General features: G+C 42.2%; 2 protein-coding genes across 3 annotated transcripts in view; both read left to right on the forward strand.

Moving 5' to 3' along the window:
• LanB1 (laminin subunit beta-1) lies at positions 1 to 19,516 on the forward strand. 2 transcript variants are annotated; one of them, XM_033468022.2, is made up of 12 exons: positions 1 to 308; positions 2,389 to 2,522; positions 3,947 to 3,991; positions 4,183 to 4,269; positions 5,331 to 5,556; positions 6,368 to 6,664; positions 7,347 to 8,826; positions 9,297 to 9,492; positions 11,182 to 11,628; positions 12,093 to 12,600; positions 12,687 to 13,770; positions 15,012 to 19,516. In XM_033468022.2, exons 2-12 carry the CDS (start codon positions 2,456 to 2,458, stop codon positions 15,981 to 15,983), a joined length of 5,409 nt encoding a protein of 1,802 aa, XP_033323913.2. In that variant the 5' UTR covers positions 1 to 308; positions 2,389 to 2,455; the 3' UTR covers positions 15,984 to 19,516. The 2 variants fall into 2 exon arrangements, with proteins under 2 accessions (XP_033323913.2, XP_033323922.2); XM_033468031.2 differs by lacking the exon at positions 4,183 to 4,269.
• Positions 19,517 to 27,216: 7,700 nt separating this feature from the next.
• Positions 27,217 to 27,996, forward strand: part of Tre1 (Trapped in endoderm 1) — a 119,208-nt gene continuing 118,428 nt past the window's right edge. The window contains exon 1 of the transcript XR_013033633.1: positions 27,217 to 27,451. The gene's annotated coding sequence lies outside the window, so the exon portion shown is untranslated. The remainder of the gene's footprint in view (positions 27,452 to 27,996) is intronic.

Genomic DNA, 27,996 nt, shown 5'->3' on the forward strand with positions numbered 1-27,996 from the left:
GAGCCTCATTCTACGTACGGCACTGGCCGTTTGCGGAGGCTCTCCTTAGCAGAGAAACGGTGCGAGGGACGCGTCAGCATCGCCAGGCGTCGAACGGCGTCGGTCTTGTTCCATTCCCGATCCGATTTCCCATCGTGCGACGCCGTATCGTCCGCGGTCGGTGATCGACAGTGCCCGTGGATCGTTCGATCGATCGGTTTTGCACGTGCTGGATCGTTGTGTGCCCGTGTTCTGGATCCTCGCGCGGCGCCCCGCGAACAAACGTGCGCCAACTATCGTTTCGGAGACACGCGTACTCTCCGCGTTAGGTAAGAGTAAACTCTGCTCGCGGCTCGACGCATTTGCTATGCTCGTTTTGCATGCTAGTGTCGGATGCACCGAGCGCACGATGCATCCCGGGCGGACGCAGCCGGCGAAAAGTGCGCTCTCGCTGCGTTCCGCGATGGCATCGATCTCCGCTGGCTCTCGTCTGCACTTCGTGGATGTATCGTGGAATGTCTGTAGCATTTACCGCGGGATCTGTGCGATTTTTTGGCGGTTTCTCTCGAGGCTTCTAATCGGTGTGGAGTTTTTGTCGGGCGAACGATTGTTTGGAGATGTTATTCGCAGATTCGAAGGTGTTCTTCTTGTGCGATTTCTTGATATTCCTGTGACATTGGGTCACGCATTGATCTAATATCGTTGCTTGTATTTTTTTTTTTTGTAATAATGGAGTATAATGAGAAATTGTTTTCGAGGCAGGATCTATCTAGGGGTGATTTCTAATTTTGAGTCATTGTTGCGGATGTAGGAGAAGCTACTGCAGATTTACCGACTCAATTGTGCGTAAACTATGCCACCGTGCTGTAGATAATTTGTTGCGATAATGTTTTACGAGCATAAGAACGAAACGATTTTGAAAGAGGGTTGTGAAAATTATCTGACAGAAGACATTTCTTTCTTGAAGCAACGCGGTTGTATATTCAAAATGTACGCACGCTTGGCAAATTGATTTTAACGTAACATTAGAATCCTATCGTACGGATTAATTCATCTTTATAAAATTAGAAATACAGTTACTTGAACAAATTGTCAGTGGGTGGTTTGGAGTGCGTGGCTAAACGGAGTAACAAACGATAAGTAGACTTAATGCAAAATAAAAGCGTTATTCATAAGATGTTTCGCGTAAACTTCAAGCAAAATAAAGATATTGTTCACCTAATTTAACGAATAGAGGCCGGATTAGCCTTCGTTCTTTAGCAATTTTAGTGAATTGAAAATAACGTATACGTGTATCCGCAAATTCGTTTAATCTCTACTCACTATTGTAAATTTGATCTACTCATGTATATTGTGAAAGAGCATCAAATTCGCGATCTAACGATAAACGTTATTGATGTTTCGAGCGCTGCTCCAGAATTAATTTAAAGAGTAGTGCGATCATTGCTTCCCCCCGAATGCACTTAACAATTAATAATGTCATTAAGAATGTTTACGTTAAACCTTTGATATTCGATTTCTTTTACAATCGCACTAAAAAAAAAAAATTTCGAAGTTCATTTAGAAAATTATTAATTTTGTGAGCGTATTTTATCTAGACGTTTTAATCATTTTTAATTAAACGGATATCTTTAAAAAAAAGGGTCTCGATAACGCCATTCAACAGCAGATAGGCGCTTTCGCAGTGGAACGTTTTTACATTTTATGTAGTACAGTCGTATTGACAAGTCGGTCGTTAAACTGCAAACGATAAACATTAGATAACACTTAGGTGCGGCACGTTCTCCTGTACTAGAATAGTGAAATAGAGATTGGAAAAGCACACAGAGAGAGAATAGAAAGAAATAGCACATATGTCCATATCGTAAACTCACCGGAATAGTGATTTATATATATTTGCTAATTTTGACGAGGTCGCCTATTCTTTCTTTGTTTCTCCTTTGAAGTAGCAATAAATTACGAAATAATGGCGAAATAGGGAGCATTCAGGAGGGCCAATAAAACGGACAATGGCATCGGTCGGCGGCGTTCTGATTCATAGGCTTCCGAAAACAATAGTAAATCGTAAGGATCTCGTGAGTTCGTTTGTGGCAGTTCATCGGTATTAACACAAGTTAACTATCAATGTTGCGAAACCTCGAGACGTCTTAGGATTAGCTGGATGATTCACGAAGCACCGATGAGAATAAACGTGTTGGAACGAGCGTGTATCGCCGTTCATGCTATCGGATATACGCCGTTCATACCAGTTTAATAAACCTAATGCTACCATTTTCTACTAATTATAACGCATACTTTTATTTATCCTTACATAGAGAAGCATTTGAAATTTTCAGCTTATATAGAACATTCGAATTATTTCCGAAGGCCGCAACGACATTTAACAGTGTTCTATCTCTTCGCTTTCAGATGGAACATCACGCCCATGGCTTCTTAGCTTCCGTCCGATAATTCGAAACGAGGGGAGGAGAGTAAAATGGCTCGAATATTGTCTTGCGAGACGATTCTCGCGGCACTTCTATTTTTGTTAACTATCGCATCGAGTAAGTGTGATTTTCCAATTTTGTTCGATCTAATTTAACCCAACGGGAACCCATGCGACATCCAATTCTCATCTAGCTATCACAAATGTTACATAATTTGTTCGTAGGACGTCGAAATCTCGAACAAAAATTGGACGATATTTCCTCCGGACCACGAGAACTTAGATCACGACAAGTTTAAAAATCTACAATTTCTCTAAAAAAAATCTTACATCAATTATTTACTCATCGATTATTTATTTTTTCAATATACCGCGCGATCGTTCTTCGATCGCGAGGAGAAATCATTTGTATACAGTCGTTTCGAAATAACTGGAGGACAATTTGCAACGTTTTTAAATGATCAGAGTGTTTTCGAGTTAGAACGGATGTTGTTGGAATGTTGTTGGAATAGTCGAGGCTCGTCTATCCACGATCGCAACGTGCTTTCCATTCATTGCTCTCACAAGAAGCAACTTTATCCGTACTGATTAGATAGCGATTTGACCCCACGACCTGCCTTTCTTCGGAACTCCTCCAGTTTATTTCGGTCTCCAAAATCTAAGCGTCTTAGAAGCCAGAAAACGCGAACACCCAGTCGGCCATTAAAAACACTCCTCGCCGACCGTGCACACATTCTACCGAAATTCGGAAAAAAAATCGTCGAGTCTCGCGAACAGATTTTCCGCTGAAATCAATTTGTGCGATCGCTTAATTTTTTTTAACGCATCGACTGCCACATCAGCGCTAAAAACAGTCCGACGTATCGAAACAACTTGCTCGATAATATGCAAATAGAAAAGATAAGTGTTAATTTAGCAAACGTTTTTCTAGCTTGCAGATCCTAAGAAAGCTTCGTTTACATGATACTTAACAAATTCTAATAGAATCGTAATCAAATTGCGGTGACAGACGATTTTCTGTTAAAAGTGTTAATCGTCGAAATAATTGATGTTCAGATTCTGTCGTAGAATTTACGAAATTTAGGAACTTTTGGCGGTACAAGATGCTAATTTCGATGGAACCGTAGTTTCGTGGAATAATCAGTTTCAGTGATTTCTGTCCAATTTAAGGGTTCCCATTCATTTCAACGATTAGATCCAGAGTCGCCACATCATAAACATCCGGCTGTCCCTTGCGATAGCCTCCAACGGTTGTAGAACGGTGCTTGATAACGTTCTATAGACTCGTTTAAAATTTTCACCGATGAATTACAGCTCTCGATTTTCTCGCTTCTGGAAGAAAGCGTACTTCAAAATTCGCCAGGAAACTGCTGATTTTTAAGCTTGTTGCCTTATTGACCCAAAGAGAGGGGGAGGGGGAAAGGAGGGAGTGAAACGCTCCCATTCTCATTCGAAACGATTTCTTAATGAATTTTAATTAAATTTTGTTGCCACATTTTTGCCATTTCTTACACAGAAGAGTAAACGGAATTTAATTTTTAGATGCTGCGGACCGGCAACATGTCAGAGAAAGACATCCGATCAGAGGTGAGTCACTGACTGATTAAATATGAAGCCAAACCGCGTGCGATTTATAATTTCTATTCGAGTCTGTGTATAATTCCCGTCGGACTAGCAAATGCCGCTTGGCATGGTATCTCCAAAACTGGCGTCATTAGAACATACGTAAACCCAAACATGTGCGAGTAAGCATTCGAGATAAAAACGGGGTGTTATAGGATCTGTCCAGAGGGGAGATATGTCGCCTATGGAGGTGACGGCGGAACGCCATAATTGGCCAAGGCTGACCGTTCCTGGCCCAAGAGGTAGCATTCTCGTTGGTTCCATCAATCTTCTTCGTTACGCAATCTGTCGTTGAACAACTAAAACAAAAAAAAAAAACAGAAAACCCTGATAACGGCATGACGATGTTACACGAATTAAAAAATTAATCCACCCGTTTCTTTTTCCGCCACGCGCATTCGATGTGTGTTAACAAACGTCGCTCCGAAGATCCTTGGATCGCTATACCGGAGATCGAAGTAAAAAAAAAACGAAAGAGTCAATAACGCTGAAAATAATAATGTTTAACAACGTTCTTCTCGATGTAACGTATCGGTAATACATTTGACGCTTTAGTTATCGAATTTCTTTTCTCGGGAGAACATAGAAAAGCCATAAACGGAATGTTAGACGCATAAAACATTCGAAAAGAACGTTTTTGTTTCTATATGTATAATAAACAGCAAACTTGTCAGAATTCGTTATAAATTCAGCATCAACATATATTTTTCTTATCTCTGTCACATGGTACGTCTTTTAGGACCGTGTAATAACTTCATTTTAAACGATAATCTCGAACGTGATGATTTAATTAGAAGGATTCTTCAATTATTATTATTATTATTATTTATATTATATTTTTTATTATTATTTATATTATATTTTTTATTATTATTTATATTATATTTTTTATTATTTATATTATATTTTTTATTATTATTTATATTATATTTATTATTATTTACTTCAACAATTCTTTCGCTTGTTCAAAAATTCTTGTATGAACTGTACTGGCTAACCGGATAACTAAAGTGTCCAATTCTACCAAAACATCCGCCACAAGACTACCAAGAAACTTGTCCTCTCTGTTTAATCGACTTAATCTGGTTGAGGTGGTGTCGAACGGTGTCTGCGAACTAACAACGGTCTCTGGTCGTTTCGTTAACGGTTACCGGCGTAAATAACAGCCATTCATTCACCGCCGTAGCTGGTACTAGTAACAATGCTGGAGCTGGCCGAAGGGAACGGAGATAATCAACCTGTGGCTAACTCGACGTTATCGTCCTGAAAGAATCCGTTTCAGCTCGTTCTTTGCGTTCCTCAGGTCCGAACATGAAGAGGAAGCACCCTTGCGAGCAGAGCTCGTGTTACCCGGCGACTGGGAATCTGTTAATCGGTCGGAAAAATCGTTTGGCGGCGTCGTCGACTTGCGGTCTCAAGGGACCGGAAAGATACTGCATTGTCACGCACTTGAAGGACCGGAAGAAGTGCTTCTTCTGCGACACGACGCACCCGAAGCAACAGCATAACATCGAGAACATCGTCAGCGGGTAAGGAATCATTCTACAGAGTGTATCATAATTATGTTAACCAACATGGAGAGGGATGATTCCTGAGGTGATTTGAAGTAACTTTTTCTCCTTAGCGAAAATGCAATCCGCGGCTTCGTTGACGAGTTATTAACGAAAAACCGTGACCAATGAGAGGCGAGATCAGCTGACGCGAGGCGACCGAGCCAATGGGCGGAACCGGGCCTCGACTGCTCGTTGGCTCGGCCGCCTCGCGCCAGTCGAGCTCGTCTCTCATTGGTCAGTGTTTTTCGTTGATAACTCGTAAACGAAGCCGCGGATTGCATTTTCGCTAAGGAGAAAGTTACTTCAAATGACCTCCGGAATCACCCCTTGTAAAAAGTTTATAGACGGCTGATTCATCGATTATATATACTATATTACTATATATATTATATGTATTATATAAGTATATATATTATATATTATTATATATACTATTATATATATATTATATATATTATGTATTATTATATATACTATTATATATACTATAATTAAAGACACGATTCTCTGAATCAATTTTGTGGTTTCCACTCCCCGAGACTTTGTTTTCGATAAATATTGCACAATTGAACGAATCACGCTTATTACGTTAACCCTTTGCACTTGAAGCCATTTCAACTCCAGATGCAGCCTAACGGTTGGACTTTTAACAGTTTGTTTTCTTTTCAAAGATGAACAAATATGATAGCGTAAAAATTAATTCAGGACGCGATAGAATTTTTAGCGGTGTCCTTAGAGTCACCACTGGGGCGCAGAGGGTTGACTATGTTCGAAATGAAACTTTTAGGACCTGGTGGCAAGCGGAGAACGGCGTGGAGAACGTGTCGATCAGCTTCGATCCCGAGTCGGAGTTCCACATCACCCACATCATCATCAGCTTCCAGACGTTCCGGCCAGCGGCGATGTTGATCGAACGATCGTTCGATTTCGGGAAGACCTGGAAGGTCTATCGATATTTCGCGCACAATTGCGAGCAATATTTCCCCGGGGTTTCTACCGTCCCACCGCAGAGATTGACGGACGTTATCTGCGAGACGAGATACTCCGCCGTGGCACCGTCAACCTTAGGTGATGTTATCTTCAGGTATGCGCATACACTCTGGCAAACAGTGGTCACTGCTCGTAAACGTATGAGCCAGGTCCTGATCACCGATAACGTCGGCACGTTAATTGACTTCTGGCGCATGCAGAGACGAAGCAGACTTTGCTGCAACGTTTGGTTGGTTTGCGAGACAAATGTGCTTGTACATCGATCTTTTTTTGTCGGGTTGTTGCACGGAGACGACGTTAATCGTCGAGCCCGTAGCGATCGAAGTCGAAGAAAAATGTGTTCGCAACTCGGAGCACGCATTTGTAAAATTTTTGATAAGAGATTATTTCATTATTCTTATATTTTCATTGTTCGTATTTCGGAGACAGTAAGTTAGGGGAATCGAAAGGGAACGTTTCTCTCTTCAAAATGAGCCTAGGTGGGTCGTTGTACGATTTCTTTACGAAGTTATAATACATGGCGATTTGAAATGTGGAGTCATCTTGAGATAACAATCTTTCGTAATTTTTCGCACGTTAGGTTCGCGTTCAAAACATTTTACAAGTTTTGGAAACGCGCTGATAACGTCTTAGGGTAGGTAATCGTCCTTATATCGAAATTGTAGATTAGAAAGAAGGAGTTAGAAAGGATCAGGCATCCCTTGCAAAGCCAACATCTCGTTAGGATCTCGCGGAACGTGGACATTTCAGTTACAAGCTCTCGTCCGTGATTCCAGGGTGCTGCCGCAGAACCTTGAAATCGACAATCCTTACTCGAAGGAGGTGCAGAACCAGCTGAAGATAACGAATCTGCGCATCAACATGACAAGGCTGCACACGTTGGGCGACGACCTCCTGGACGATCGCGCCGAGATCCGCGAGAAGTACTACTACGCGATCCAGAACATGGTGATCCGAGGATCGTGCTCCTGCTACGGCCACGCTTCGAAGTGCGTCCCGCTTCCCGGCGTGCCCCACGAGGAAGGCATGGTGCACGGCCGTTGCGAGTGCACCCACAACACGACGGGCCTCAACTGCGAGAAGTGCCAGGACTTCTACAACGATCTGCCTTGGAAGCCGGCGGTGGGCAAGTGGACGAACGCCTGCAGACCTTGCAACTGCAACAACCACACGAATTCCTGTCACTTCGACGAAACCGTCTACGAGCGATCCGGCAGAGTGTCGGGCGGTGTCTGCGACAATTGCCAGCACAACACCACGGGCCAAAATTGCGAGCAATGCAAGCCCTTCTTCTACCACGACCCTAGCAAAGACATCTCGCACCCGGAGGCCTGCGTGCCCTGCGACTGCGACCTCGACGGTTCATTGGACGACGGGATCTGCGACTCCTACACCGATGCTCCGACCGGCGAGGAGCCCGGTCGGTGTCATTGCAAGAGCAACGTCGAAGGGCGTCGTTGCGATCGCTGCAAGAACGGCTTCTGGGACTTCGACCCGGCGAACCCCGAAGGCTGCAAGGCCTGCACCTGCAACACCCTCGGCACCGTCGACAACCGCGGATGCAACACGTACACCGGCGAGTGCACCTGCAAAAGATACGTCACCGCACGGGACTGCAATCAGTGTTTGCCAGACTATTGGGGCCTCTCCGAAGATCCCGACGGCTGCAAGCCCTGCGACTGCGACCCCGGAGGCTCCTACGAGAACTCCTGCGACGTCGTCACCGGACAATGTCGCTGCAGACCTCACATCAGCGGCAGAACATGCAATCAGCCTGAACAGAATTATTATACAGGCTCCCTGGACTTTTTGATTTACGAGGGGGAGCTGGCGAGAGCCACCGATAACTGCCAGGTGGTGATCAGGGAGCCTTATCGCGACGGCAGGAACAGCACGTGGACGGGAACCGGGTTCATGAAGGCTCTCGAAGGATCCGGGCTGAACTTCACGATCGACGACGTCAGGAAGACCTTGTGGTACGAGGTGATCGTTCGATACGAGCCAGTGCAACCTGGACCCTGGGAGGACGTGCAGATCATCATCGAAAGGGACAGCCCTGTGGATCCTAATGGGCTCTGCAGGGATTGGAGACCCGAGAATGATCAGCTGTGGGCGCAGTTGCCGGTCAGGTCCAGGAGCGTCGTCGCCGAGCCCGCTGTTTGCCTCGAAGCCGGGAAAAGGTATAACGTGCTGCTACAGTTCCGGAAGTTCAACAGCCACGTGGACACACCCTCGGCGTCGATCTTGGTCGACTCGGTGAGTAGAGGGGCGGAACTTGATGTTTCGATACAGCAGCTTCCCGCGAACACCACTCTTTACGAACGATTTATTTTCGCTCGCTCTAGGAATTATTACTTTATTGAATTAATTTAATATTACTTTATTAAATTATTAACTACTATTACTTTATTAATTTAATATTACTTTATTAAATTATTAACTACTATTACTTTATTAATTTAATATTACTTTATTAAATTATTAACTACTATTACTTTATTAATTTAATATTACTTTATTAAATTATTAACTAATATTACTTTATTAAATTATTAACTAATATTACTTTATTAAATTATTAACTACTATTACTTTATTAATTTAATATTACTTTATTAAATTATTAACTACTATTACTTTATTAATTTAATATTTATTAAATTATTAAATTAACTAGGAATTATTACTTTTGCTATACTGTAACACCATGCGTGTACCTTCCGTAGATCGTCCTGAGACCGAGGATAAAGGACATCCCTTTCTTCAGCACACCGGGCGTCGGGGAACTTCGCCGTCAGGAATACGAAAGATACCGTTGCAGCGACTACTTCAACGACATCAACACCGTCTGGCCCAATGTGCCTGATGTTTGCAAAAAGTATCAGAACAGCATCGGCTACTACGTTTACGACGGAGCACACTGTAAGTGTGTTGAGTTATATAATATATATATATATATATATATATATATATATATATATATATATATATATAATTATAATAATATATAAATATATAATATATATACATCACTATATATACATAAACGACGTTTTCGACGATTCCTCGTGATTCAGGACAATCGTTGGAAAGCTTATTAACCCTTTCGGTACGAGCGCGTTGTCCGCCGTGACATTCCCACTGTACGGGGTGCCGCGCCGAAAATGCGCACATAACGCAGGGTCAGTCCACTTTTGTACGAAGATTTTCTTAAGCGTTAAGTAATGACTGTGCTTAATCCGTTCCTAAATCTTTCTTTAAATGTTTCCTGTAAACATTCTGTAAAGGGCCTACAGAAATATGGCTTACATGGATGCCAGATGTATTCGGCACTCGTCCATATTGGTCATCAGATGGATGCCGGATATATCCGGCGCTCGTACCGAAAGAGTTAATCTTCCGATGGTACCAACGGTGCCTTCTGGTCCATTCTGAGTTCAGCAAAATTTTCTGTATACCGATTTTTTCTAATCCATTGCAAGATACAGACAATTCTCCCTAATTGTCACTCAGACTGTGCACAAAAATGGGCAATTTGCTAAGAGAAGATACGATTATTCGAGTCTTGCAGCTCGTTTCTTTATACTTTTACCGATTGTCAATAACTATAAAAACGAGCCGCAAGGCTCGAACAATCGTACCTCCTCTTCCCAAATTGTCCATTTTTGTGTACGATCTGAGCGTCAATTAGGGAGAATTTACTGTAGTTGCATGTACAGTAATGTCTCTCTAATTGAGATTGTCCAAAAAAATGGACAAGCTAGGAAATTGAGATACGATTATTCGAATTCTTGCGGTTCATTTTTATGGTCACGAATTGTCAACAACTTTAAAACGAGCTGCAAGGCTCGAATAATCATATCTCTGAGCGTCGGTTAGGGAGACATTACTGTACTCCGTAGCATATACTGTCATACTTAACACTTTACCGACCGGTAGTCGATCAATCGACTTTTTTATTTTCCGTTAGATTCGATTAGGTTAGAGTGGCAAGTAGCAAGCAGCAAGCATTTCTTATTTTGTATTCCGATACTCGTTGCTTTGCTTTGAAAACACCCATATTTTTATACAGTTTATAAAAATTTAGCCTTCACGATGAATGAAAAGGATAGTGTTGGTGAGTTTTATCTCGATGATCTGTCAGATTGTCTTCACTGCTCTTCAGCGAGTGGTACTGATGACGAAAGTGATAGCAGTAATGTAATGATTCGAAAGCGACGTTCTGTATTACCACTATATACAGTGATATAGATCACTATATACTAGATACAGTGATATAGATCACTATATACTAGATACAGTGATTCAGAAGACTAATATACAGTGATTCAGAAGACGATGATATAAATAATAACGTCGAAGACAGCAGCTAGAATATGCTTCTAAGTGGCCGGTGAGAAGGGCATAGGATTCTCGAACCGCTACCGTTCGGTAAAGTGTTAACAGTGTTTTTAAGAAGATCGTAAGGTCTTTGGATTATATATATATATATATATATATATATATATATATATATATATATACGATCCAAAAAGTCAGGACGCCATTTCGTCGTTGATAATTTCTCCGGCGAATGTTCAATGTTAGTAACTACGAAAAAATGTATTTCAGCCTGCGAGTGCAACCCCACTGGGTCCCACAGCGTCCTCTGCGAGAACTACGGCGGCCCGTGTCCTTGCAAACCCAACGTGGTCGGCAGAAGATGCGACCGTTGCGCGCCAGGAATGTACGGATTCGGGCCCGAGGGTTGCATCCCCTGCGACTGCGACAGCGTCGGCGCTTTGGACAATTTCTGCGACGTGGATACCGGCCGCTGCAAGTGTCGTCCGAATACTTATGGCAGAACCTGCGGCCAATGCGAGCCTGGCTTCTGGAACTTCCCGCATTGCCAACGGTGCGAATGCAACGGCCATGCTGAAAGCTGCGACTCGAAGACCGGCGCTTGCATCAGTTGCCGAAACTTCACCACTGGACACAACTGCGACCGATGCGTGGAGACGTACTATGGCGATCCCAGGATTGGCGTCGATATACCTTGCAGGGCTTGTCCTTGTCCGGGTAAGATCATCTCGAATTCATGCGCGTGGATCCTTCGATTTTGAACAGGCCCAATCGTTGGTGACGTCCTTCGAGGATTGGGATTTGAAGTCCCTTCATAGAGTTTAGGGCTAGAAGATCTTCTGAAAAGTAGAAGCTCGACGCTGGAAATTCTTGGAAGTGTGGATCTGGGACGACATTTAAAGTAGGGTATCCACTAAAATCCAGGATTAAGATATCTTCTAAAGTTTGGGTGCATTAGGCTGCACATGTACCAAGCTGATTAAGATGTCGTCTGTTATTGAGAACTAATATTATTATATTATTGTAACTAGGATACTTCCTTAGCCGCAGTTCAGGTCTCCCTTTAAACTTGAGCTCGGGAGTCTCCTAAAGTTTTGAATCCAATTCTGTCATCGATGAAACCAGCAATTATTTTCAACAACCCTATCGCTACATTACCCAATGTTCCCTTAATCTTTCAGGAACCCTGGACTCCGGCCACTCGTACGCCAACAGCTGTTCTCTGGACTCAATGACCCACGACGTGATCTGCGAGTGCTTCGACGGCTACACCGGGCCCCGCTGCGAGAACTGCGCCGAGAACTACTTCGGTAACCCCGAGGTTCCCAGTGGCACCTGCGAGCCTTGCAACTGCAACAACAACACCGATCTACGAGCACCCGGAAACTGTGACCCGCACACCGGCCGTTGCCTCCAATGTCTGCACAACACCGACGGTGCTAATTGCCAGATCTGCAAGGCAGGCTTCTACGGGAACGCGTTGAAACAGGACTGCCAAAGGTGCGAGTGCAATCCTTTGGGGACCGACAGCGAAGCTGGACCTTGCAACCATCGCGGTGGCCAGTGTCCGTGTCTACCTCACGTGATCGGACAGCTCTGCGACACCTGCGAGGAGAACCATTGGAAGATTGCCAGCGGGCAAGGCTGCGAGCCTTGCGAGTGCGACGCTGTTGGAAGCGTTTCTGACAGGTAATTTATCTTTTCGATATCTTGATTGGTCGAGACGGTTGATGCCAGCGACATGTTTCCACATTCTTTCTTGCGCGATTCTTCAGGTGCGATCCATACTACGGCACTTGCGAGTGCAAGCCAGGCTTCGGCGGTAGGCAGTGCAGCGAGTGCCAGACCAATTACTGGGGCAACCCTAACGTCGAGTGCTATCCTTGCGACTGCGACCTCGCCGGGTCCTCGAGCCAGCAGTGCGACAGAGAGACCGGGATGTGCGTGTGCAAGAAAGGAATCGGCGGTGAGAAGTGCGACCAATGTTACCGGGGCTTCTACGGGAACGCGCCCCAGTGCGCACCCTGCGGAGAATGCTTCGACAACTGGGACATAACTCTGTCCGGCCTGAAGAACAAGACGGACCTAGTGATCCTGGAGGCGTCCAGGATCCAGAAGGTCGGCACCACAGGCGTGTACAGCCAGGAGTTCGACGACATGATCAATTCGCTGGACCAGGTGAAGAGTCTGGTGAGCAGCGCGTCCATCAGGAGCCAGGACCTCGACGAGCTCAGCGACTTGGCTACCGTGCTATCGGCGAACGTCTCGAACTCTGCCAAGCAGCTGGAAGAGGCTAACAATGTTCTAGAGAACGTCAATCATAGAGTGAACTTGGGCGACACTACTCTGAAATACATCAAGAACAAGACGAACAACCTGCACCAGGCTGCCACGGATTTGAAGGAGAACGCGACCCGGCTGCAAGAGGAGAACGTTCTCGGTGCTCTAAACGTTACCCAGCAAATGGCCGAGCAGTCCAAGCAGGCCGAGAAGATGGCGAACGACACCAGCAACGTGCTAGCTGACGCGGAGAGGTTCAGGAAACACACGGAGACCTTGCTGGCCAAGAACAGATACATCGTCGACGAGGCCCAGGAGGCAAACAAAGCGTCCTTGGCCGTGATAGATGAGAAACTGAGGGCGTTCAATAGCATCATGCCCGGGTTGAACCTGCAGATGTGCGGCGACAATGTCACTGATTGCAGCAACGTCTGCGGGGGTGCGGCGTGCGGTTTCTGCGGGGGATTGTCCTGCGATGCTGGAGCCGTGACCAAGGCCAACCAGGCGTTGGACGTCGCTAACAAGCAGGCGGCCAAGATGAAGACGCACAAGGACGAGGCTGAACAGTTGCTGCGCAATGTGAGTTGAGAATCTCGTTGTTGACGATGAGTTTTTTTTAGTTTCCTGACAACTTTCTTCTATTTCATGGCACAGGACTGGGTCATTAATTCTATAAACATCCGAAGTATCTTGAGTAGCGTAATCTGGCAATAATTTTTAAAGTTGATACTTGGCAATGCTCTCGTTGAACTATTGGGTTGGCAACTAAGTAATTGCCGATTTCAGTTATAGATGTCTCTCACTCCCATTTTTATGATATCCGTAAATGTTATATTATGAAATTATTATTATTATTATTATGTTATTTTTTATTATCCGTGAATGTTAGCAACTGGACAAATTGAATGCAGCGGTCAAGGAAAAGCGACCACAATGCTATAGTTAGCTTGCTGACTTTTTTAACACCCAAAAAATATAGTTCAAATGTTATTTCAGTTTTCTAAAATGGCACCAAAATGGTACCACCAGCATACAACAGATAGTTTTTGCATGGCACCAGCGTGGTGCCACCGGACGGCATAGTGTTAATATTGAAACCAATAAAAGGATTAGCTTCAGTCTCAACGAGGAGGTTTTGATAATATATTGGGTTGGCAACTAAGTAATTGCCGATTTAAGTTATAGATGTCTCTCACTCCCATTTTTATGATATCCGATATGATACCATAATAATAATTATTATTATGTTATTTTTTATTATCCGTGAATGTTAGCAACTGGACAAATTGAATGCAGCGGTCAAGGAAAAGCGACCAGAATTGGTTAATCGTAAAGGTGTCATTTTCCAGCAGGACAATGCTAGGCCGCACACGTCTTTGTCCACTCGGCAAAAATTGATGGATATTGGTTGGGAATTGATGTTACACCCACCATATAGCCCTGATCTCGCGCCATCGGATTACCACTTATTTCGATCCTTGGACAACTCCCTTCGTGGTAAAACTTTTAACGATGATGACGCTGTAAAATCTCACTTAACTCAGTTTTTGGCCGAAAAGGATCAGACTTTCTACGAGCGTGGAATTTTCAAGTTGTCGGGGAGATGGCAAAAAGTCATCGAACAAAATGGAAAATACATTACAGATTAAACTTCGTTCCAAGTAAAAAAAAATTTTTTATTTCATTGAACAAATCGGCAATTACTTTGTTGCCAATCCAATATTAAGCCTATCACACAGTCTTGCTGTAGTGAAATAAATGAATCTTGTTAACGTGTAGAGCTTCTGGTGCACTAATCCGTGTATCGTTGACATCCTCAGCTGGCCCAGGTGACCCGAGACGGTGTCACGGCAAGGTCGAACGCGCAGGATGCCTTCAACTTCGCCCTGAGAGCGCGGAACCTGTCCGACAACGTGACGAAGGATCTATCCGACATCAACAAGCGGATCAAGAGCACGCTGGACGAGGACCAGCCGACCCCAACGATGGTCAGGGACCTGGCGAAAGAGATCATCAACAAGAACATCCAGCTGAAACCCGACGAGATCAAGGACTTGGCCGAGCGAATAAACACCATCGTTGGTTCCTTGACCGACCCTGAAAAGATCCTGGCAGACACCAGGGACGACCTCTATCTGGCTATGGAATTGAAGGAGAAAGCTGACAGAGCGAAGGAGTACGCTTTGGGCAATCAAACGCAAGCAAACGAGGTGGTGGTGCTTTTGAACGATGCCCAAAAGGCGCAGAATCTCGCTCAGTTAGCGATCGATCAGGCTGAGAGAGACGTGAAGAAGTCGGAGAAGGATCTCCAGGAGATCGCAGAAGTGACAAGAGGCGCCCTGATGCAAGCGAACAGCACCACGCAGACGGTGGACGACCTGGACGCTCGTCTGAAGCAGTTGCAGACGCAGCAGGTGAAGAACGACTTCGTCATGAACCAGGAGATCGCCGTACAGATGAAGAAGGTGGCCGAGGACGCTCAGGACGTCGACACCAAGACGAAGAAATTAGCGGAGGAGTATCGCAAGGTCGACGTGTCCTTGGATCTAAGCGTGAACAAGAGCAAGGACAACATCCAGAAGGCCACGAAGCTCCTGCAAAGGGCGTCCGAGCTGACCGTCGACACCTCTACCAAGTTCAAGGACCTCGACGGTATGGAGAGCGTCTACAGGGACAACGAGCGGATGCTGACCGATCTGATGACCGAGGTCGACACTCTTATGGGCGAGATGCAGAAGCATCTAGCTGAGATCGACAGGAAAGCTCAGCTCTATCGGCAATGCACATCCTGAGCACCTGCGGGAGCCAAAATTTTCTTGACGATAGCTTGATGTTTTATGCGGGATCTTCTTAACACGTTCACCGCTGATTCGTAAGATCATAGTAGTTTAGGTAGGCGAGTTTAACGGGACGGTCACTCCTTTCGTCTTTTTCTAGATTTTCTGTAAATGTTAATTAAATTTGATTTGCCAAAGAGAAGAATTGATTTTGATGGTGAACACAGAACTGTCGCGAACAGTCGAAATGATTTGATTAATTTTGCAAGTAAACGTCGCCGAATTTAGCACAGTCGTTATTATTTTCATACTTCTCGGTCTTGCATACCTTTAGGAAACGCTCAATTTATTTAATTATATCACGATTCAAATCAGTTTAAAGACAGTCGAGGAAAAATCTTTCAAAATCAAAGGCATTTAACGAGCCTGTAACTGCAGAGCTTTTGGCACACCAATCGCTTCTTTAACATTTGGGAAGCGTTTGTCCGGGTTCTATTTCGACCCAGAATATAAAAATACAATCGTTCGACTAATCAGTTTATACCAATCGATTTCGTATAGTAGTTGTTCTACCGAGAATAATTAAAAAATCAGTATGTATAGAAGAAATACCTTCGAAAATTATGTTTGACGAAACTGTGAATGATCTTGAGTCGTTGTTGAACGTATAGTTATTAACAAGGTTCGCTGTCAGTCCACGAAATTGTAACGTGTGCAAAGGAATAATTTACTACTATTTTCAACGAACATAGTGGTCAACGTGTTAACGAGAGGGGGGTCTATATGTATAGGGGCCCAAAAATGTGTACATTGGAGCATCGGTTTCGTCGGTGCTGAGCTTACCATGGCGTAATCGTATTTCGATAGAGCAGAGATGATACAGTTTAGAAAGTAGGTAATTTAAAAGATTTTAAAACGGCGATATTCTGGATTTGAAAGGGAGCAATTGCACAGTGCCATAAACGTAACGACGGGGCCACATTATTGTTAGACCGTATCTGTAGATATTTGTAACATTTTTCGAGCCCGGTGGGCCGTCTTTTCGAACTTTTTGAATATATATATATATACATATACAGGGTGTCCCAAAATTATTGTACGAGTGAGAAATGAGGGGTTCCTGAGGTCATTTGAAGCAACTTTTTCCTTTACAAAAATTTGCTCCGAGGCGCCGTTAACGAGTTATGAACGAAAAACGCTGACCAATGAAAGGCGGGATCAGCAGGCGCGAGACGGCCGCGCCAATCAGCGGGACTGGGTTTCGCGCGCTCGTTAGCTTGGCGCGCCGCGCGCCTACTTGAGCTCGCTTCTCATTGGTCAGCGTTTTTCGTTAATAACTTGTTAACGGTGCCTCGGAGAAAATTTTTGCAAAGGAAAAAGTTACTTGAAATGACCTCAGGAACCCCCCATTTCTCGATCGTACAATAATTTCGGGACACCCTGTCTATTGTTACGGAATCTTGACGCGTCAAGAGGATGGTCAACCTTTCTGCATTTATTACAGTTTAATGAGAATCGCGCGACGAATTTCGGGATACGCATAGACAGAGAGTCAGTCGCTTTGAGAACCTCTTTGAAAGCAGCCGAGAGAGGCGGACGAGTATCATTGATCTGATGAGTCAGAGATCCGTGTACAAAACGAATTGATAAGAGCACGAACGCCTTTCCATCGAGAGCGTTGCGCGTCATTTCATTCGTCAGACGATTTCGATAGATTGTTGTTAACTGCTCGACAGGTTTCAGCCCAGCAATGTTCAAAATGCATTCGTAAGGACATAAGAGATCGACTTCTAATTAACGAATCGTCGTTCGAGCGGGCGCCGCGTCGTTCGACCCTTTGCAGTCGAATGATAACTCCGAAGCGCTATTAGAAATTACCGTCTGAGATATTTCGAAGCAATTTTTACATTCTTCGAAGATCGATCGTTTTTAATAAATTCAAAATTCTGGATACGCATCTAAATCATTCGTGTTTCGTTTACAAATTGTTCTGGACTTGATGAGATTTCCAGGTTTCGCAGTCAACGTGGCTCCGAGTGCGAAAGGTTGAACAGTGACACGTCGGAAATTGATTCGAGCGATTAGAAATCTATTGGCGAACTTTTCCGTTTATATACCGGAGCTAACAACTATTTCTCGATTAATTCAAGTTCGTGCAGAAACGATTCGAATTACTCAACAGTAACTTCGTTCCGATCGATAGCCGCGTTATTGAACGATTAAAATCACAAAAATAATCGAAGAACTCGTTTTCGCATAAGCGTAAGCACTGCAAAACTTTCATGCTACTCAAGAGAGATGACTGAACTTAATTAGTTGTGGCGCAGAGATAAGCCATCGATACCGATATCTTTCTTTTTCTTTTTCTTTGCGCAATAGAGAATGTTTTATATGTCGCAAACTGAGTTTTTGTACTTATAATGTTTACAATTCAGTGTTTAAGTCTAGTATGGTTTTACTGGACACGGTGCAATAACTATTACGACGCAGAATTTTTATCTTTATAGCCTGTAAATATACACCGCTATGCCTTTTCATAATAAAGGGTGTCCCAAAATTATGGCACTTCCGGGACATAGAGAGTTCCCGAGGCAATTTGAAGTAACTTTTTCCTTAGCGCAAATGCAATCCGCGGCTTTGTTTACGAGTTGACCAACGAGAGGCGAGCTCGGCTGACGCGAGGCGGCTCATTGGCTCGCAACAGCTGAACTCGCCCCTCATTGGTCAGTGTTATTCATTAATAACTCGTAAACAAAGTCGCGGATTGCATTTCCGCTAAGGAAAAAGTTACTTCAAATGGCCTCAGGAATCCCTCATTTCCCGGAAGTACCATAATTTTAGGACACCCTGTATACATATTATAAGATAGCTCATTCTACAGTACATTCTATAGTACAGTCTATCCGTGCCAATTTTTTAAACAGTGTCTGTAAAATCATGATCTTTTCTACTTATTCCCTTTTCGCATGTTTCTCCTGACGAACACTCGACTGCGGGTGCAACGTTTCTTTCTACGTTAATTTAACGATACTGGAGCCAAATAGAAATTTTGTTCCTTTCTCGACAATTTCAATGGATCGGCGAATAGTATATTCGCATAAAATTCGCAGTCTAATAATTATAATAGTATAGCGTTGCAAGAAGAAATCATTGTAAGGATCAACAATTATGTTCGCGAGGCGAATTTTTGTACAATTTTCATATATGTATTTTCGTCAGAAAGATGTGCAAATTAGACAAATCGTGGTTTCTTAGTTTTTGGAAAGATCGCGAATTTGCGGCGACAGTAGCGAGGGTAATAATTTTAAGCAGACGAAGAAACGAGACAGGATTAATAGTTATTTATAGATCGATATAGTAGAGCACAATCGAGGCATTGATGTTTGTCAGCGATGGCCATTATCGAATTAATCTGCTTTGTTCGTGCGAGAAAATGGCGCAGCGCTATAACCACACCAAAAGTTTTCAATTGTATTTAACGACTAGTTTATGTTTATGCGTCGATAGAGAATTATATATTAGATAAATAAATACAATTAAATAGTTGACCGCCGAGTTCACACTTTAATGTCCACGTCTGTTCGATGCCCGGGGGAAGAATCTTATCGGAACGATAAATTTTTGTTAGCGAGAATATACGAAATATCGTGGGCTCTCGAGCGTGATAACAATATTTTCTTAGCGCGGGCATTATCGTCGCTGAAAAGACGGAAAGAGCTCGCCGGAAATATGGGAACACGAATGATAAAACGCCCACGGTATTAAGAGCTTCCTGCTAAAAGCTGATCCCACGGAAAGTTGTTTATTTCACGGTCTTCGATCAACATCTATGCGATAAAATTCGAACGAAAATAAACAATTCGTAACAAAATAAACAGCTTTATTCGACGGTCTCCGCGAGACATCGCGTTGCAATACAGGTTGGTAGTAGAAAAATGTTTAAAAAAACATTTCAAAACAACCAGATTCTCGACCCCATTGAAATCTAACCGACTGTTTTATGGCGACTCTAAGGCGTCGCTAAAAATTACTAAATCGCTAATCAATGGAATTTCTACTTTGATTCTTTTTTGCGTTCAATAAATTGCTACATAATGAAAGTATTCCAAGTCAGAAGGAACGTCTTATTTTCGGGGTTAAAGTATCCTTGGGTGCAAAGGGTTAAACTCGCCCTCTTCAATTTTACTTTCTCTTAACAAGATGTTACGAGAGTTCTCGTTTAAAATTAACATCGGTCGTTGTTAAACGTGGATAATGTGTTTCGTAGTGTGCTCGGTAATGCGAGAAGCAATGTATCACAACAGAAAAACTGTTCCCTGGTCACGGTATATTTTGTTTCGGCCGGAACAGCTTCTGTAACGGCGCGTCTCTTTATAAAAATAGTATTTATAGTTTATTATCGTAGAGTCTGGTTTCGATCTACACGTGTGCCCCATCGTTCTATGCCCCTGTCAAAGGGCTTGACGTGTCCTGCAGCATCGACTTCCTGAACTAGCTACCGCGATCTTAAAGCCGATAATTCCGTGGAAGCATTAATCATCGGAGCAAAGAAGGCCCATCGACGAAATAAATCTGACTCCAACTTCCTACTCCTACTCCAACTTCCAAAAACTTTCAGCAAAAACGTTAATACTGTGGAGATCTTTAATTCGTTAATACTTGAACGCAAACACGTATATCCGAGTTCGTGGTATCGTTGCACCGATAATGAACTTGCGTTCTTGATATCGGTAATGAAATTGCATCAGCGGTAATAAAATTGCACCATGAACTAACGTTAATGACACCGACAGCGACCGTAAGTAATGGGTCAACTAACGTTAGTGAAATCGACGATAAACTTTCGTTGGTAACACCAAAAATGAACTTGCATCAGTAACATCCATGATAAGCTTACATTATCGACACCAACGATGAAATTATATTGGTGATATCGACGGTGAGCTTGCATTAGTGACGTAAAAGATGAGCTTACGTAACGCCGATGACACCGGTAATGACTCAATACTCAGCTAACGATTAACTATTAACGATAAAATGTTCGCCAACAAAAAAATGCTCTAATAAACCAACAGTAATTTCAGTCGACAAATTAGAAAGCCATCTTGCCGGAACGTGCTCTAGTAACGTCTCTTAGGATATCGCTCCGGTGATCGCAGGTTTTTGTTCGGATGAAAATTGTTAAGCTCCTTTTTGATACAGCACGTTCATTAAAAGATCTATTAATAGGCATCCGGTAGCCAAAGTGTTAAGGGCGATAGAAGTTGAAGATCCCTGGGTTGCGCGCACCTCTTTTTTCATTTGTTATCCCACCTCGCCCTTAAGTCGCCCTTTCGGCATTCAGTGGCATGCTCAGACGCTGTAGGACTCCGTGAATAGACAGCACTGTTGAATCGAAATGGTGTATGGACTCGTGGGTCTATGCATAATGAGTTCATTCAGGACAGCCGGCAGTGGTTGTCCAACGTGCGACTTTGCTGGTGCAACTGCACGAAATTCTAAGTAAACGACACGAGAAGGATAAAAAAAATATGAAAGACGGCGCTCGCGGGCCCGGAGAAAAATTCTTGGGAGTCGATCTTGAGACTGTTGACGATGGAAATGAACGCCTGAAAAAATCTACACGTCTCTACGAACCCCCGTGAGAAGCGTACAAGTACCTGGTGTTACGATAGCTCGTTCACGAGCATGTTTTATTAATTGGACCACAACGTGAGAAACACAATTCTGCCTCGGTGTGTTGTTTATCGTTTTTCCATGCGTAATTCAAGGTCCTTATCTTCGCTCGGACAGACCGCCGAGATTTATTGCCGTCGGCGGCCATTTTTATTGGTTAAAGATTAGGGTATCTGTGGTCGAGCATTAGTCGATTCTACTCGCGCCCCGATTTTTCGTCTTTCCGGTTCAAATACAAAAATGACAGTCGCTATCGGGGTGAAAATTGCTAATTGGATGTGTGTCGTTAAACTGTCCCCCTCTAATCGTTTCCAATAAAATAGTAAGCATCGCCAAACTGTAGAATATAATATTTAATATTATTATTATTATTATTAATATTATTATTATTATCATCATCATCATTATTACAAGGATATTATATTCACAATTTAAACGCATTTGAAAATAAAAATGGGGCTTTTTGTGTCTTGAGACACAGACGTCGGAAAATGTACTGAATTAACGTTTGAATGATACTTTGTTCTCTTTATTCGTCTTCTTGGAAGGGCCATTTTTGACTCCCGAGCACCAAAGGCCTCTACGTTCGAATCTATTAATTTAGAACTGAACAGTTCTGTAAAAAAATAATTTTCCTCGCATCGTAACGTAACATTGTTCCAACTGTTTTTATTTTGCATTCGAAACAACATGTGCATACTTGTAATAGAAAAAATGCCGGAAAATGGCAAAATGTCGCAAAATAGTTTTCGAACAATTTTTATGTTCGCCATGTGTAACTTATTCATTCAGACGAAAGAATAAAAAAAAGTCGAAGGAAGAACGAGGGAAAAGGTTTTTAGGGGTGCAAACAAATTCGGGGTACCATTTGCGGCCCGTTGTTTGTGGACACGGAAACAACATAGACCGCGGGAAACAGCGGCGTGTAACGCGAGGATTGTTTTCGAAGGGACAACCGACCGATAACGAGATGAATTCTCCCCCGAAAAGAGATGATGCATCGCCGCGACGATTAGGCGACGAGGTAAGATGGTCCTACTGTGTGCACAGCCCGATTACGCGATCTTTCCGTCCCAGGAAATGTTCAGCCTCTCGTTGTTCTGGAAACCGTGGTTAGAATGCTCTTCTTCTCACGGTGCATTCCTCTTTTTCCACGAGCAGGTTACACGAACCGGTCCGGAAACGGGGTTGGTTATGCAAAACAGCCCGTTGTTGGACACTTTTCGGGCCATTCGTGGATTTCGTTAGACATTTCCATGACGATCCTCTGCCACATTCGGGAAACACAGTGAACAGTTCAACCGTGACGGGAAGGAAAGGAAAAAGAAACGAGAAAGATGAATTCGAGATAATGATTGTCCATCTTCGGAACACAATATAATGAGAGAGCTCGGAAGCCTATTTATAAGAGAATTTCAAAGTAGGAAGTTTAATCAATTTAAATAAATATAATGCATCGTTTTGTTTTTAAGTTCGAAAAATATCTGTATATTAATTCTATCGTATAAAAAGCGATGCACGAAGGTATATTGCACATCGCGTTAATTCATTCCTCCATTCATTGGATGCTGAAATAAAATAAATAACGAGTCCGATTGTTATTCACAATTCGAGGAACGTTTTGTTCTCGAAACATTCAATACAGATATTTTATTATTAAGATATATTATATATATTATTAGATATATTATTTTATTAGAGTATAAGTATTTTATTTGTACTCTATAATATATATATATATATATATATATATATATATATATATATATATATATATATATATATATATATACAGGGTGTCCCACAATTATTTTAACAGCCGAAAATGAGGGGTAGCTGAGGTCATTTGAAGTAACTTTTTCCTTTGCGAAAATGCAATCCGCGGCTTTGTTTACGAGTTATTAACGAAAAACACTGGCCAATGAGAGGTGACGGTGCGAGAGAGAGAGTCCGCGAGAGAGTACGCAGCACGAGGCTTTGACAGATGGTCGGGACGGACTCGAGCCACGTTCGAAGTATTGAACAAATCACGAAGCGAGAACTTTCCGGATTTTTTTTTTATTACGTGACAGTGATATTTTGAAGAAAAACGCTGTTCACCTTTACTTTAGAATGTCTGAAGAATATTTACTAATTTTTCGGACCCGAAATAATAAGTAATTTAACCGTGACGGCCGTTTTAATTTTCTAGTGTGCATGACACCTCGTGTGTAACATATGAAATTTTTAAGCAAGGTGTACAGTGAAGATTAACAAAGTACGTAAATGATATTTTACGTTAATGGTATTTTATTTAAATAATTCCGTGTCCGAACATAGTTCAACGAATGATTCGCAAAGCTAATTTAATAAATAATAATCGTGTTAAAGGATGTAAGGGATATGTTTGTTAGAGAAATATGAAGAATATTATCAACAAGAAACTCACCCATTTAGTTGTAAAATCCACTTCATGCACGAAAATGTGTGCAGGAGGATAGTGCATTGACCTCGTACAATGTATGGTGAACTGCACAGCTGATCTGTATCCGACGGCGACGAACAGAAGGATATCTCCAGGCAGGCAATTTCAACGTTTACTTTCACTGCATTATCACTAAACACTGATCACTTATCAATAATATTTATGGACCAACTTTCCTGGGTTAATATGTATGGCCCTGAAAAGAGCCGATTGTTTTATGCGACGCGTTCGAAGTTCATATCGTTAAGAACACATACCGCGTTGACGGGATAAACTGCGGAAGACTAGCACGATGGCTGACAATGTTCGCGTTCGATGGAAAACAGTTGAAATTCGCTCGTAGGAGAACGAAACACAGTCGGCCATCGTGCCAGTCTTCTGCAGTTCATCTCGACAACGTGGTACATACGTGTCGTTAACAGTGAGAACTTCGAACGCGTCGCATAAAAAAATCGGCTCTTTTCAGAGCTATACATATTAACCCAGGAAAGTTGGTCCATAAATATTATTGATAAGTGATCAGTGTTTAGTGATAATGCAGTGAAAGTAAACGTTGAAATTGCCTGCCTGGAGATATCCTTCTGTTCGTCGCCGTCGGATACAGATCAGCTGTGCAGTTCATCATACATTGTACGAGGTCAATGCACTATCCTCCTGCACACATTTTCGTGCATGAAGTGGATTTTACAACTAAATGGGTGAGTTTCTTGTTGATAATATTCTTCATATTTCTCTAACAAACATATCCCTTACATCCTTTAACACGATTATTATTTATTAAATTAGCTTTGCGAATCATTCGTTGAACTATGTTCGGACACGGAATTATTTAAATAAAATACCATTAACGTAAAATATCATTTACGTACTTTGTTAATTTTCACTGTACACCTTGCTTAAAAATTTCATATGTTACACACGAGGTGTCATGCACACTAGAAAATTAAAACGGCCGTCACGGTTAAATTACTTATTATTTCGGGTCCGAAAAATTAGTAAATATTCTTCAGACATTCTAAAGTAAAGGTGAACAGCGTTTTTCTTCAAAATATCACTGTCACGTAGTAAAAAAAAAATCCGGAAAGTTCTCGCTTCGTGATTTGTTCAATACTTCGAACGTGGCTCGAGTCCGTCCCGACCATCTGTCAAAGCCTCGTGCTGCGTACTCTCTCGCGGACTCTCTCTCTCGCACCGTCACCTCTCATTGGCCAGTGTTTTTCGTTAATAACTCGTAAACAAAGCCGCGGATTGCATTTTCGCAAAGGAAAATGTTACTTCAAATGACCTCAGCTACCCCTCATTTTCGGCTGTTAAAATAATTGTGGGACACCCTGTATATATGTAATGTGTATATAATATATATTTAATATTATTTATTTAATATTATATATATATAATAATAATAATAATATAATAATATAATATATATATATCTACAATAATATATACAAACACTGAAATTGTATTGTAATCTTCTCTCTTATAATCTCTGAAAACATTGAGACGATTAAAATTTAACGTAAGATTCGAAAGCCTCGATCGTCTCGGCCTTTTTTCTCTCGGCGACTTACGAATGATTAACTTGAAATTTCTTTGGAGGATTTCTTTGTGAGCTCGTGATGCGTTCCAAGTATTTGAATAATAATTCCAATCCTCGGATAAAACGAGAAACGCGTCTATGGTTTTCTGCGAATTGCTGCAGGGACGCTCATTCCTCGAGATTACGTTTAATCGCAGGGTTCGAAGCCAGGTGAAACATATCGCAGGGATGAAAAGGGGACCGCGGGGGGTGAGTTCTGTTTGTTGGACCGCTCCTTTCGATTGTTTGGACCCGGCTTTGTGCCGGGGCTGCCGGCAGCTGGCCTACGCGGTCGCAAGTTCTCTCTCTCGCTATGGCCATTCTTACAATTAACCATCGACGGGGGGTTGACTTGCATTCAGGATTATTTATGAAAAAGTCTTGCTATAATGAAATTTACAGTCGGCGGCGGAACTCATTTCAATGTGCAGCCGCATGCTTCGCGACTTCGTGGAAGGACGTCGAACAATTAGAATATTAGTAGGGACTCTACGAATTTAATCAACAATAAAAAAAAACGTTGCATACTTTCAATGTTATTTATTAGAAAATAAAATATCAAGAGAACTTTAATTAGACAGCAAATATTAATGTATTTTTAAAAGTGCTGTTAAAAGATATTTTTTTGTTGCTCCTACATTTAGGAAATTATTTTAAAAAAACAGTGATATTGTACACTTAACGCCACTTGTTCGCCACAGAGTAGAATTAATTACATGGCGAATACAATTTGCTCAAAAAGGTAACAAAATGATAATTGTAATTGGTTTTAATAAATACACATGAATTAAATTCTTTAAAAAAATGTTACCTTCCTATTTTCACCTTTAATAAATAATCTTTAAAAATATGGTACACCGATAGAATTAGTTAGATCGTAAATGAATTTCACCACAGAATTTGCTCAAAATAATGAAATTGAAACTTGCTAGTTAGTTTTCATAAATACGTCATTCCGTTTTGAATAAAAATACATTCAAGAACTCTTTCTATTCTATTTCCGCTTCTATTAAATAATTAGAAAAGAAAAAACTTAAATATTGGCGAAGACAATTCGCTGGATAACGAAGTAAAATAAAATAGTAAAATAATAGAAATAAATAAAAACTAGAAACAGGCGTAAGAAATATACATTATTCAATTTGTTCGTAAGTGTACGTCCGCACATTTTCCACGGAAATGCGAATTTTTATAAGTATGAGCGATGCGCGATCGGAAGGTGTTCGCCGCTGCAAATAATTTCCTGTCAACGAAAGGGGAACGTGCCTGCTAAATTCACGTGCTGCAGCCCCGTTAATTATTAATCGATATTTCTGTAACAGTTCGATTGGCCGGCTAATACAAGAATTAATGGATCGCCGGGAAACGATACGCTCGGGAACGCGGCGCTCTTCGTGTCGGTTCTCATCCCCTTTCGCACCCTGTCGACGGTATTAATTCGAGCACGTGCCGATGGTGTTTCGACCACCGGGCCGTCGACCATTTCCAGCATCGCTACGGCCACACTCCGAGGAACAGCCGGCAGTCGATGGTGCGCGTGACACGGGGAAGGCCATACCTGAGGAATCGCAGGGTGCATTGTGCAGATCCGGAGTGCATTTTCGGCCGTAGCTCCAAATCAAAATTAACGGACACGCGAGAAATTAATAATTCTACTCGGACAATTGTATCGTTGTTTCTGGAGCAGAGAGAAGTGATGGAAAAGTTGGAGAAACAAGGGGGTGACTTCCGAAGGGTGCAGATTCGACTTTGACACCGTTCATTGTAAGCGTAATGCAATTGCAATTGCAACCATAGCAATGTAGTTAATTATCGATGTTCGAGGATTAAGAATCCTCGTGCATCCCTTCTGTCAATTTTTTGGATATTTCACAGCGGATTCGAAAAATAGTGTGTTTCATACACGGATTCGCTAGAGATTTTTATTTTCGAGGGATTTAGAAATTATTGATCAAAAATTGGGACGTTGAGGGATTGACGAGGATTGAAAGATCATTTGCATTGAAAAATTAAGGATTATTTTGTTTTAGAAAGCAGGAAATATTTGTTATCCCGAAAAGAAACTTGCGGAAACATTTTATAAAAGTTCTCGTCTGGTTTACGTAATTAAATTCTTTGGAATGCAATTTCTAAATTATTCGTCAATTTCGAATTTGACACATTCATTTTTACTTTGGATCGTCGTCAATTTTAATCTTGTCTTAACTCACAGCACTTTTTATTTTTAAAGAGGTCCGAGTCCCTTTATTTATTGAACTGCGACAACGAGCAGCGACTGAGGATTGAAAAACAGTTTGAATTGAAGAACT

The sequence above is a fragment of the Megalopta genalis genome, chromosome 6, assembly GCF_051020955.1.
Source record: "Megalopta genalis isolate 19385.01 chromosome 6, iyMegGena1_principal, whole genome shotgun sequence".
Lineage (NCBI taxonomy): Eukaryota > Metazoa > Arthropoda > Insecta > Hymenoptera > Halictidae > Megalopta > Megalopta genalis.

Excerpts from the sequence above, each read along its gene's own strand:
- LanB1 (XM_033468022.2), top strand. The coding sequence starts at position 2,456 with ATGGCTCGAATATTGTCTTGCGAGACGATTCTCGCGGCACTTCTATTT. Across the intron at positions 5,557-6,367 it reads ATCGAGAACATCGTCAGCGG|GACCTGGTGGCAAGCGGAGA; the intron begins GTAAGGAATCAT and ends TGAAACTTTTAG. Across the intron at positions 8,827-9,296 it reads CGTCGATCTTGGTCGACTCG|ATCGTCCTGAGACCGAGGAT; the intron begins GTGAGTAGAGGG and ends TACCTTCCGTAG.